The 12885-nt window shown below is 40.8% G+C and overlaps 1 protein-coding gene across 1 annotated transcript in view; it reads right to left on the bottom strand.

Annotated features, from left to right (window-relative positions):
• Positions 1-1916: 1916 nt before the first annotated feature.
• CSTF3 (cleavage stimulation factor subunit 3) overlaps positions 1917-12885 on the bottom strand; it is a 56157-nt gene continuing 45188 nt past the window's right edge. The window contains exons 9-21 of the mRNA XM_035118292.3: positions 12524-12601; positions 12176-12338; positions 11454-11563; positions 10751-10867; positions 10497-10571; positions 9785-9928; positions 9598-9700; positions 8018-8087; positions 6440-6635; positions 5019-5172; positions 4610-4704; positions 4403-4463; positions 1917-2634 (exon numbers count right to left, since the gene is read on the bottom strand). Coding sequence (XP_034974183.1) covers positions 2432-2634; positions 4403-4463; positions 4610-4704; positions 5019-5172; positions 6440-6635; positions 8018-8087; positions 9598-9700; positions 9785-9928; positions 10497-10571; positions 10751-10867; positions 11454-11563; positions 12176-12338; positions 12524-12601 — 1569 coding nt within the window. The 3' untranslated portion in view covers positions 1917-2431. The remainder of the gene's footprint in view (positions 2635-4402; positions 4464-4609; positions 4705-5018; positions 5173-6439; positions 6636-8017; positions 8088-9597; positions 9701-9784; positions 9929-10496; positions 10572-10750; positions 10868-11453; positions 11564-12175; positions 12339-12523; positions 12602-12885) is intronic.

Genomic DNA, 12885 nt, shown 5'->3' with positions numbered 1-12885 from the left:
TTTTTAATTCCCCTTTAATATCTATGTATGTGTTCAAGTCCTTGAAGAAAGAGCTATAGCTTAAAAGTGCAATTCTTCAAGAACTGCTGGTATGCAGAGCAGCGGATGGGTTGGTGGGACTGCAGCGCTCACCTTCAGTTGCAGTGCCGCTGCATACAGGTACAAAGAGATTTGAGTGGCAAGTGAGATAAGAGAGACCTCTGCCTTGTCCCTCTGTCCTGATATGCAGCAGTGACACAACCAGAAGGTGAGTGATGTGGATTCCCCCATGCCATCTGTTACTGTGTATGCGTTACTGCCATTGAGTTATTTTAGCTAGTAGATTACTTGAGAAGCAGTGGCACTTGCCACATAAGGATGTGGTTACAGTGGTACCTCGGGTTACAAACTCCGCTAACCCGGAAGTACTGGTAGTACCTTGGGTTGAGAACTTTGCCCCAGGATGAGAACGGAAAGTGTGCCGGCGGCATGGCGTCAGCAGGAGGCCCCATTAGCAGAAGCACGCCTCAGTTTAAGAACGGTTTCAGGTTAAGGACGGACCTCCAGAACAAATTAAGTTCGTAACCTGAGGTACCACTGTATTTGTAACCTCAAGAATACACCAGTGTGTTGGCTATTACTGGCCCCTGGATGTCTAAGGACCTGTAGAAGGATGGGTAGCGTTCTGTTTGAATGTGGCTGGATAGTGCAGTAATCCCCAGTATGTGTATCCCCATAATTTCATCCCATTTCTGCATTAATTACACTTTTAGAAATCCCAGCATAAAATTACATTTAAATATATTTTAATACTTTTTTTTTAGAAGGTAAGAAGCTGGTGGATAACTAAGCTTCGGAACGTACCTTAGTCTAGTTCATTCAGATCAGTTCAGGTCCAGCTGGAATTTGTAAAGATCAGCTGCTTGCAGCATTCCGAATGCAGTGGTTTGTCTCAGGGTGTTAATTGCCACTCGGTAGAATTAAACCGGTTCTTGCTGACATTGTTGTCTGGATTACAACCATTCTCCCTATTACAGTTTTTAAAACTGTAAAAGGCTTTGGGTACCTTGCTAGAAAGGCAGTATATTCCCAGTTTGAGAGAACATTTAGGGGTCCACTGTAGCTAAATCTCAACAACTGTGAGTGCTTGGTTTCAACAATATTGCTTTTTAGGAGCAATGGAACTGGTGCCATGTTTAGAAAAAAAATCGCCAAGGCTTCAAAAACAAGGAAATTGGTCCACAGTCAAACGAAATAATAATTTACCCAAATGTTTCTCTTTGTTTACTCAAGATTTTATTGTAGACTGCACTGAGAATTTTATTTAAGACCAGTATAACAAATAGCCTTTTAGAAGGAGGCAAACCCATATACTGCGTTTAATTCATGGAAGCCACCCTAGGAAGGCATAAAATAAAATTTTCCATGATTACAGTGCTGTCATGAAGGCTCAGCTCTTAGCTGAATCAGATGTAAAGAGGGCTCTTGCTGCAGATCAGTCACTACTAATATTTATAACCTGAAATAATGACATTCCTGGACATTTGCTTTTAGTTTGTCATGTATGTTCAGATATCAATTTTCTGAATAATAAATTGCACTGTAATAAGTTAATAAAGCTGTTAGAAGGCCAGCTGTGAGGGGCTAAGCCAGTTTCCAAAAAGGAGCCCCAGCAAAGCAACTGTACCCAGCTTGTCAGAGGCTGTCTGGTGGTACGTCATGGACAAGTTCTGCCAGTGGTGTGGGGAATTTTGGGTTCCCTTGTTCCTCTGCCTTCTCCACAGGAGGAATCCTGGAGCTGGGTGTACTTGACTCCCCACCACCCCTGCCTACAATGGGAGGGGAAGGAAAGACAAACTGCAAACAAAAAGGTAGGAAGGAGCTGTCACCCCTCTCTAGCTCCGTGTGCTAGAAATAAAGTGGTATGAGGCATGACATGATGGAGAGATCCTTTATTGGAAAGGAATGTTCTTCCATTTTAAACTACAAAAAACAGTTTCCATTCATTCTGCCATAAATAAAAACAAAGAATAAGGCAGGACAGACACTAAATGAGCAAACTGAGAACAACTTTGTTTTCCAGAGGTGTGGACTAAAAATATTTCACAATTTTTATGCTATCCAGTTTTTAAAATAAAACTGTCAGGACCCCTGCAAGATTTCAAGTGGTAAGATGGGGATACACATGTGAAGAGCAACCAAATGCAATTCAGACATTCTGCACAAATTGTGTTCAAAACCTGGAGCTCAAATTTGCTTGTTGTAAAATTCACCTGCCCTTTTCTTTTCTGATGAAGAATCAGCTGGTAAAAAAGAGGCACCACAGTAATAAAACAACCTCAGTTGCAAGATGCTTGTTAGAAACTTCAATCCCTTTTAAACATTTGATTTTGTAGAAGGAAAACAATTGTTACAAGTCCTTTAGTCCTCATCATTGTGACTGCAACATGTCTCATCGGATTCGCTTTTGCTGTCGCGCTCTGTAAATGTCGTGAATTGGAGGAACCACTGATCCTTTTTCTTCATCATCATCTGAATCTTCATTTGGTCTTTTTACAGATTTATTAAGAAGGGCATTATTTTCCAAAGGTCCATTCCCTTCCATTGTTAAGTCTGGCAGTCCCCCAGTAATGATTCGCACAGCTTCATCCACAGCTTTGGAACAGGGAAGAAAAATATTGATGTTATAAATAATTATTGTAGGCTGAAAAATTATGACAGTGCCCACCATTATAAAGGTAAAGGTAAAGGGGCCCCTGACCATCAGGTCCAGTCGTGTCAGACTCTGGGGTTGCGGTGCTCATCTCGCTCTATAGGCCGAGGGAGGCAGCGTTTGTCTGTAGACAGCTTCCAGGTCATGTGGCCAGCATGACAAAGCTGCTTCTAGCAAACCTGAGCAGTGCATGGAAACACCGTTTACCTTCCCACCAGAGCGGTCCCTATTTATCTACTTGCACTTTGATGTGCTTTCAAACTGCTAGGTGGGCAGGAGCTGGGACCGAGCAACGGGAGCTCACCCCGTTGCAGGGATTTGAACCGCTGACCTTCTGATCAGCAAGCCCTAGACTCTGTGGTTTAACCCACAGCACCACCTGGGTCCCTTATGATATCCATTATATGCTTCATTAATTTTGTTTGTGCGTTAAATTGTCCATACTACCCTTCCATTTAATAACTCGCAGGGCAATTTAAAAATGTTTAGCAGGAAACAGATGAAAATGGCTTTTGGAAAATACTTCATTTTGAAATTCTTGTTTCAAATAAGATCACAGAACAACAAGCCATTGGTGTCCTTTCAAAAAGTATACTGAAATTATGCAATTGTCATGTTTTTCAAGTACAGCTCTTTACAAGGCCAAGTACCAATGTAATCAATACTAGAACTAGAGGAACATCCTCTAGCAAACCAATTAGGAAATGATATTCCACTGGGGGATTGAATATTGAGGGTTTACATTAGATTTTGCATTGATGAAGAGCTATACTTGAAACACACACATTTGAATATACCTTTGAAAATAGTTGTGGTATATAATTATCTATGATAGCCCTTGCTTGCTGATTTATTCAAAGTATGCCCAGCTCTTTGACATTACACACTAAAGGCAGTGCTTTTTTTTCTTTAAAAAATGTTTAGGGGTACTCTCATTTTCCTACTCCTATTGAAATCCTACTCTCATTTTCCTACTCCTATTGAAGTTTGGCCTCAATGAGGCCAAACTTACATTCACAAAATGTTTAGGGGTATTTTTACCGCCCCAAAAAGGACTTGTCTATAGGGATAGCTGACTTGCATCAAGAAGTTTAGTGTGTGTCCATTTTGTGTTGACAAATGCGGGGCCCCCTCAACTTCAAATTGTAGTATTCACCCTGCAACAGGTGCTAACCATGCAGAAAGTCATTTGCTACTGAAAATGCGAAGTGGTTGAAAATCAATAAAAAACACAGATAACAAAACTGAGTGTTGAATTCATTCCACAAATATCTTCAGTTCTGTTGATTTTAACAACAAAATATTAAATGATTCCTGTGTCATTATGTGTGCAAAATCCTACTTTATCTTTTATGGGGCGGTTGTTACAACCATATAGCCAGCAAGTCACACATGTATTAAAAAATAGCATGGATTTGTAATTTCAGCTTCTATCTTACAGCCACTTCCTTTTGCTTTTAATTCTATGGACTTCAATACAGAGTTCTCCATTGACAGTAGTTACAGAAGCCGCTAAATATTTACTCACTGTCCTAAAATAAATAAATAAAAATACTATTTTGGCTAATTTGAGTACACACATACAGCAATGTCATTAACCTTAAATTGTGTGATTGTCAATACCTCAAATAGCCACCCCCAAGTCTTCAGGGTTTAAGTAAAGTAGTCTACTGATGCAACCATGCATTTAAAAGGACAAAAGCAACTTACTGTCTGGGAGTTTGCATCTCCTGATAATCTCCATGAGTTCATCCACTTGCACAAAGGGGCCCTGCAAGAGAGAAAAAATGGACCATTTAACAGGAAATGCTATGGTAAAAACCAGTGAGACTAAAGAAAATGAAAAGTTTACTGCATTGAAGCAAAACACAACCGGATTGCAAGGCCATTAAAACATTTCAGGATCTCATGACCAACCTGAAAACACACAGGAGGTGGGAGAAGCTTCATTAGAACTACAGCAGCAGGCGGGACTGGAAAGACACCACCAGGGACTGGATGCAAACCTGGAGCTAGTAAATATTAAAACAAAACACATTTAAGTCTTCATGGCTCTTCTAGCTAAGGAGAATCATCTGCATGCTGATGGGAGTTCCTTTGGTTGATTTAAGTGACCTTACAAGCACTATGCAAGAACAAACAAAAACTCAAACTTTCGTTTATTGTACTTCGATTCCAATTTAGCAGAGAATTGGAAGGGTATGAAACATTCTAGTTGTGTGCCCAAATGAGAATGAACTGAATGAATTGAAGCTTTTTAAAGAAACAGCCAATCAGAATAAGGTAGAATTCTCTTTCACATTTACATGATTCAATATTAGCTTACGTGCTAAATGTCTTGGCTGAAATGGAATCATCTGCTGGGTATCTGGTTTTGGATACTCTGGTTTTCTGTCCGCTTCATCTTTTAGCACAGGCACTATTGAAGGAGCCACAACAGGATCTGGAATTATGGTTGACAGCTTTGCCCGAGACACATCCTGGAAGTTCATAGCATGAGAAGAAGCATAAATAAATAGCATGAGAGCAGCTCTGCTGGATCAATCCAAAGGCTGATCTATAGTCCAGCATATTGTTTATCGTATGACCAACTGAGTGCCTATGGGAAGCTCACAAGCAGGAGGGGATCCCATAATGCTCAACATAGACTGGTCCAGAGTAGCATCTCTGTTTGCATAAAGCAACAATGGACACCAGACCAAACCCTGCCCAATTTTATGGAAGAGAAGTTTTTTGTCTGCTCATAATTTTAAAATTTATCAACAAACTTTCTAATAAAAGTTTGCCTAGAATTACTTACAATAAACAATGCAAAATATTAAAAATACAGGCAATGCATTATTTAATTTCAATTTACAGTATCAAAAACTTGAAACATAATAGATACAGCAAGAAACTAGCTCCATATTGATTTAGGGACTTGGCTAGGAAACAGTAAGATCAATGCACCAGCACTACATATGTACAGATGTGGGCAGGCAACTGATAATCAGCTAAGAGTATTTTAAGCTGGGGTCACATAGGAAGGATGTGGTAAATGAAACTTTCTAGAACTGGAATGGAGTAAAACTTTGAATGGATTTAATACTGGCTTTTTAACATCTACTGTTGAGCTGGACTTCACCTTACAGGTACCACATGAAGGTGGTTTAAATTGTTCCACACAAGCACTGCTATGAAGAGTTAAATCATATGCTTGCAACAGCTCACTATGCAGCTGGTGCGATTTTCCAAAATGCCAACCTTTCTCTTCTTGACACGAGAAGGAAAATCACACCTGCCATGTGGAGAGTGGAACAGACTGCTTCAGGAGTTGGTGGGACTTTCTTGGCTGGAGATTATTTAAGCAGAGGCTGAATGGCCATCTGTCAGGGATGCGGTTGTTGCATCCTACATTGTATATCCATCATCGAGCAGGGGCAGCATAATCTCCCAACTCCCTCCTGTGATTCCATGATGGAAGCTACTGCCCACAAATAGCTTATCATAGGGTAACAGCCAGCAATTTGTAATAATATGAACTGTTCTCTACATGATGACAAGAACAGCAAAAAAGAAATGGAAATGAATAGTAATTCCAAACAAAGAGAAGGTGTTTCTGCTTGTGCTTGAATGGACATCTAAAGGCTTAGGAGAGTCAGGGTTTTTTAACATTTTTAAAGCAGCACTGAAGGCATGCAAGTAGCAATGCTATGGAACTGCATTCCCTCTCCAACTAAACAGTCTGGAATGTCATCATCTCCTTACCTTATAACCAAGAGCTTTGAGTTCACTGGCAGAGCAAGGGTACAGATCCATAAACTTATATCTGTCTACTAGTAGAGCTGTTTCTTTGCCCTCATATTCCTCCTTGAAGGCTGTAAATCTCCGTTTCTCCACTTTAAGTATGCTAGCCAGGTCACCAATATTACTTTCAAAAGCTAAAAATCGGGCCCATATCTCTCTGTGAAAGAACAGACAGAAAGAGTACAAATGTTCAAAAGAAAACATGCTCAGCACACATGGCCTACAATCACTTGCAACAGTTATCAGCAACCAGCAGGCCCAATCCACTGCAAGCCAGCTGCTTGCCCACTGACTAAGGAACCCCCTCGTCTGCTCTTTCCGGTGGCTTGATACCCAGGATATCCAATTCTATGTTGGCAAGAAAACCATTGTAGCAGATGGAGAAGGGAATTGTGGGCAGTTGCCAGTCAACTATCATGTCTTTATTCTGCAACCAGAAGCCATAGCAGATACATCTGCTTTGTACCCAGAGGGCATCCTAGAAGGCAGCAATGGCCAGTCTGTGTGCATCCAGGGCAGCAAACCAGCGGCTCATAAGCTGCATGCTGATAGTAGGTAGGGCCTGGACTCCCTCTCTCCTGCTCCCCAATCTTATCCCCACTCATGGACACAGAAACACACACAGATATTTCCCCTCTTCCCTGCTCTCTCTCTCTCTCTCCCCCCCCCCCCACTATGCAAAGAGCTCACTGGTTCACTCCTGGGTAGTTTACAGTGCCAAACAGCTGGGAAGTGGTAAAGGGGCCTGCAGACCATCTGTATGCATTGTACATGCAGCCCTGGCAAGGAGTGCCAGGCAAAGGAACTGGTTCCCTGCTGCTGGTGCTGCTCGCTAGGTGCTTCAGGTTGAAAGCAAGAGGCAACCAGTTGGTGTGCATGTCCCCTCTGCACAAAGGGCGCAGGAGAGAGTGTCCTTAGAGGCAGAATGTAGAAAGAAAAAAGCTGCATGCAAAAACCGCATGACACTGCACTGTAACTGGAAGCCATGGTTGCTGGGGGAAACTACTACCTGATACTGACAAACGAAAATGGTAACAGTGGATAAATGTCTAGTTACCACTTACATAATTCCCAAATTCTACTTTTCCTGGAATAGGCTTCAGGCAGCACAGAGTTGGCTATGAGGCTGTGGAGGGCATTTGCAAAGAGAGACGATCTCCGTGGGTAAACATGGAACGAAAGCAGGAGGGAGGTATAGATCTGAGCCCCTGTGTGTATGCATGCAAGCAAAAATGCCCCAAGTGCTCTGAGTCTATATTCTATATTGGCCAAATATACTTTCCAACAACACTCCATATAGCTGTTATCTTCACAATGGAGATGAGAGTACGTTCTGGCATCCAAGGAATGAACTCCATAGAAAATTCTTACAATCTCTGGCTTCTCTCTCTCAGCAGCTGGCTCCTTATTTAGGACGAAAATGGCAGTACAGGCTGCAACAACCACCCCCTCATTAATCTGGGATATTATCTATGTTGTACAAGGGGTTTCACGTACAGCAAAGCAGATGACTTGGAATGGAGCTTTGGCGAAGCTTACCCAGATTTCTCAGGTGGGAGGCTCCCTGAGGTTAATACGCGTTCAAACAGGACTCTTGTATTATTATCCTCTATTTTAAAAAAAGTATTAAAAAAGAAAGATGAAAACAAGCTTTAAATATATATATATTAAAAAACTGGAAATTACAGGGGGTGAGGGGACAATAGCTTGACATAATTTCAATTCCTGTGAAAGATGAAAAACCCAATTTGCAACCCCAATTTCATTATTGCTAAAGTAATCTCTGGGAGAAGAGACACACAGAGAAAAGGCTTTAAAAAACGCTACGGAAGTCTCACTTCTACTCTGCAGAAGACACACCCACAAATTACAACTGCAGCTGACAGGTAGGTATAAAAAGACAATAAAAATGAATTAAAACCAGAACCATAAAATAAGAATTAAATACTCTGTTTAAAAATTGATGGCAGCAGCAGCACACTTAAGTACTAAACAAGAAGCAGCTGCTTAGGACAATACTGGCCATTGGTTTTTGTGCCCCTTGTGTTCTTGCAGGCTGCTGATTTTTCAATCTGAAGTCCTCACTCAAATTAGCAGTCTATGGATTGGATCTGAGTTTCCTACCTGCAAACAGCAAGACTCCATCCATACAAAAAATGTTCCTCAAAAGGTGGTAGTGATTTTCACCAATTGCCCCTTTCACTTTTACCAACTGCCCCATACTTCCTGTGTTCCTCTGGAGGTTGCTACAAACCTCCAGAACAGATTTTCAGAGGGCTGCAGAGGGAAGAAGGAAATCCCTGCCCATCTTCCCAAAAAGCAAGTGAAACTCCTCACAGCACAAGTCCGAAGCTAACCCAGTTGGAGAACAGTCATGAGATTTGACTGTTCTCAGATGTTTGCTTTTACAGTACAGTAATTTCATCCCCCAACCCTCCAGAGGAGAATTTTGATATTGTGGAGGACTTCAGAAAAGAGCAGAACAAGGGGAGTAGAAATCCACTTGTGCAATGTTGAGTGTTTTCCACTATCATCCTGATTTTACTGATGGAGAGAAGAACTGGGGAAATAGCAGCCTGCCTACAATTACTACTGAATGGGGAGAAATTTGAATTGAAGGTTCTCAGCTCACATTCTTGGCCACAATTCTATACAAATTATCTACATATAAGCTATACATTACGATGCATCAACATCCATCTACACCAGGCACCCCCAAACTTCGGCCCTCCAGATGTATTGGACTACAATTCCCAGCATCCCTGACCACTGGTCCTGTTAGCTAGGGATCATGGGAGTTGTAGGCCAAAACATCTGGAGGGCTGCAGTTTGGGGAAGCCTGCTCTACACACTCTTGAAGTCAATTTTCCCCAACACATTATTGGCTAAAGACCTGAGCAAACAAGCAGTATGCAAAACAATGAGCAGCGAAGTCCCATCTGCTCACTGATGATACAATATGGAGGGATGCTACCACTATCAGTGATAACTGAGCTCTGAATCTTCACAGGTCCATGTCAAACAAACTGCTCAATTTCAGGTAAAGGAGGTTTTTGTCTTGAAAAAAGTTGTAATCCAAGAGTCCAGTGTAATGAATTATCCCAGCTCCCAGAACTTACCATTGAGATGAGAAAGGTAATCAATATATGCCAAGACGTATTCTGGAATGTCTCCATATTTCTTTAGCCCCAACTCAAAAATCTTAAAGGCCACTGATTTGTCCTGCAGATTTCAAAACGTTATTAGTTGAAGACAGAAGAATCCAGAGGCTGAAGCAAAAGTTTCATTCACTGTGTGCAATAATACCTTGCTGCAATAATACTCCATCAAAGCAGCCGTAACATAGACATGATGACGGGTCCGGGCATCTTCTCGTGCCTTCTTAAATATCATCCTGCCTGATTTTATGCCCTCTGCTCGCCTTGCAAACTTCATATACTGAATGTACACCTGAAACATATAGGTCGAAAAGGTAGGATCACCTTTAAGCTGTGACTCTATTTTTAGAAGTCAACAGCATATTAAAGACATGGCTTCTGAACAATACGTGTGACTCGTGATTTGTTTCAAATGAGACAAAACATGAGCCCCATCCTAAGCCAAACCATAGTTAGTTCTAAGTAGGGCCACAGCAGCAGAACCAGCAGAGGTGCAAAGAGGCCACACTCCCCCCCCCCTCTAAGCAACAGAATGCTTGCTTATTCCTAAGTTTGGCTTGCTGTTACTTGTGAGCAAGGCCATTCTTAATGTCAACAACAGTTCTGCTCATAATTATTTTTAAGTAAGTGGAAGGGTAGAAACAGATTACAACATGAAATCTTTCAAATTTTGCTGCGTCACAAAATTTGGGAGGCATTCTTTGTACTTTGGAAGAAAAAAGGCAATTGATAACAAAAATTGAAAATGTGACTTGACATTATCTATACATTTTCAACTTTAGGAACTGACCAAAGAGAAATACACAACTTTTTATCCTATAGTCATCCCAACAAGGTGAAACAATGAAGACTAAACATACCAAAGTGGGATCAATATCTTCAATAGCTAAGAGCCGGTTATATATGCTGTGCACCTTCTCATATTTCATCCGACTCTGAGAAAATACAAAAAAACAACAACCCATGTTTAGTTTAACTAATTTATGTTCAAAAATTTTACTGGACCTCTTTATTTGAATTTGCCAAGATGGAGTTCTCCAATCAAGATTATGCACAAGAAATAAAAATCTGGTTAAACTGGAGATGGAAAGAATAATGTCACCTAAGGACTCACCTCTTCATAATCTGCATATGCAAAATAAAGAAGCATGTTCTTTTTTAGTAAAGTGCTGATTGCTCGTTCATAAATATTTGCAGCTTCATCACTAAACAGTTTAGCATTGTTCATGTCCTGGAATCAAGAGAAAATATGAGAAAATCAACTAACCGTAGGACTAGTATGAAAAATAAAAACAGTTTTCAGTCCTGTGCTCATTAACAGCTCTACAGGAATATTGTAAACGCAAGTGGGTTACCCTGTAGCAAGAACTCAGCAGCTACAATAATGGATATTATTAGAAACGTGATTTCACTTCACATGCTAATAGCAAAAATTGAATATAGTTTAGCAACATGGTAAATTCAGAATACTTAATTACTTTTATGGACTTGGTATTTTTATTTTCTATTTTAAAGATCTCCCACAATTTAAAAATGGGATTATATATTTTTGCATATGATCCCATACAACTTTGATAGAATTAACCACTTCATTGTCAAATAACAAGGTCCCACAAAACAAACAAATGAAAACATAGGCTGGATCCAGATTAAATTAGCTGAATTTAGTTGTCACTGGAATCGTGGCTTGACTTAATCATGATTAACTTCACACTGATCTCAATGGACCCAAGTTCAACTTATTTAGTTTAGTACCAACTATAGATATGTTTAATTGCTGTACATAAAATGCAGTATTTCTTACTGTCTTCTCTTACCCCTTTCTCAGCTAGAAGTTTGCTGGATTGTTCGAGATATTGTGCAGCTTCATACCAAATATCTGGATGATGTCCCAGCACCAACAGGCATTGTTCATATGCAAACATCACTAAGGGAAGACATTGAAACAAGATAGATTCCTAGCGGGTGGCACCTTACAAATTGAATCACTGACGCATTTCTACCAGTGATTCACAAATGTAACTTAAAGGTCTCTTAAAGAGCCACCCACATGATCTCAAGAGCAGCCCTCTTCAATTCTATGCCCTATCAACATCTTTATAGAGATTTCCAGACATATAATTCCTGGCCCCTCTCCAGCTAATAAAATACTGACTTTGAAACTGTTGGTGGTCAAAAAACGCTGAGCTCTGTCCTCACAGGAAAGTCTCATTATACATGTCCTTGAATGGCAAAAGGACCAACATGATGTTCTCTTTATAAGATTTCAAATGTTTTTGCACCCTGAGCCATGAGAGCTTAAGTCTATTGTTTCAAGAGGCACCAACAGGTTCCTTTTGCAAATTATCTACCTATGGAGAAAAGCAAAGTGCAACGAAGCCCACTGCAATCAATGGGATTTAAGTACACAGTCCAGGCAGCTAGGTTTGTATACTATAGTTTATAAGAGTCCTAGACCCCAAAATAAAATCAGCACAACTTAATTACTATGGTTATCTTTGCACTATTTCTAAGCAGCACAACAAAAATGTATAGTCACCTCTCTTTGTTATAAGGGTTTGGTCTTCAGTACGTAGAGGGTTGCTCTTTTCCCACTGAATATATTTCTTCCACATGTCTACCTGCTGAGCTTCTTGGGGAGTATTTTGGGGTGGGACTGAAGGAGCATTGCGGTCCAGACCTTTCATCACAGTTTCATATTCCTGAAGAGAGAGGAAGAAACAGAGAAGAGGTTTCATTAAGGTGGGCGCCGGAAGAAAACTTTATATTAAAGTTACTACTTTTATCAACTCCACTTAGTAATCTGCTGCAGCTCAAAGCATGCAACAAATATTCATGCTGTATTAAATCAAGACAAAAGGGGAACAAAACAACCAGGAGCCTGTACCTTAGCCACACGTCTAGCGTTCATATAATCTCTACTGCGATCTTCAATCATTTTCTTAGCTAAGTGGATGTTTATTCCCTGGAAGACAGAAAACAAGAAGTGAACATCAAACATCGAAGGGGGAACTAGCTGCCTGCTGCTGCCTGCTTCCCAGTGGGATTCCTGAGCTTTCTTGCCTCCTGAAGCCTTGACTTGGCAGCTCCCAGCAACACTCAAAACTTCTCTCCCAGCTGGGCATTTAGGAATAAAAGTTGGGCTCCCTTTGGGAAGAGCCACTTCAGTGGGAGAGCAAAGGCAAGGGCTGCCCCCTTAATGCTGCCTGCTGTGGGGTCGGCCTTACTTTAAGTGTTTGGGCTTTTTTA

The sequence above is a fragment of the Zootoca vivipara genome, chromosome 1, assembly GCF_965207765.1.
Source record: "Zootoca vivipara chromosome 1, rZooViv2.hap1.1, whole genome shotgun sequence".
In the NCBI taxonomy this organism is placed as follows: domain Eukaryota; kingdom Metazoa; phylum Chordata; class Lepidosauria; order Squamata; family Lacertidae; genus Zootoca; species Zootoca vivipara.
The sequence above is the reverse complement of the archived record's forward strand: the minus strand, read 5'-3'. Positions and strand labels throughout refer to the sequence as shown.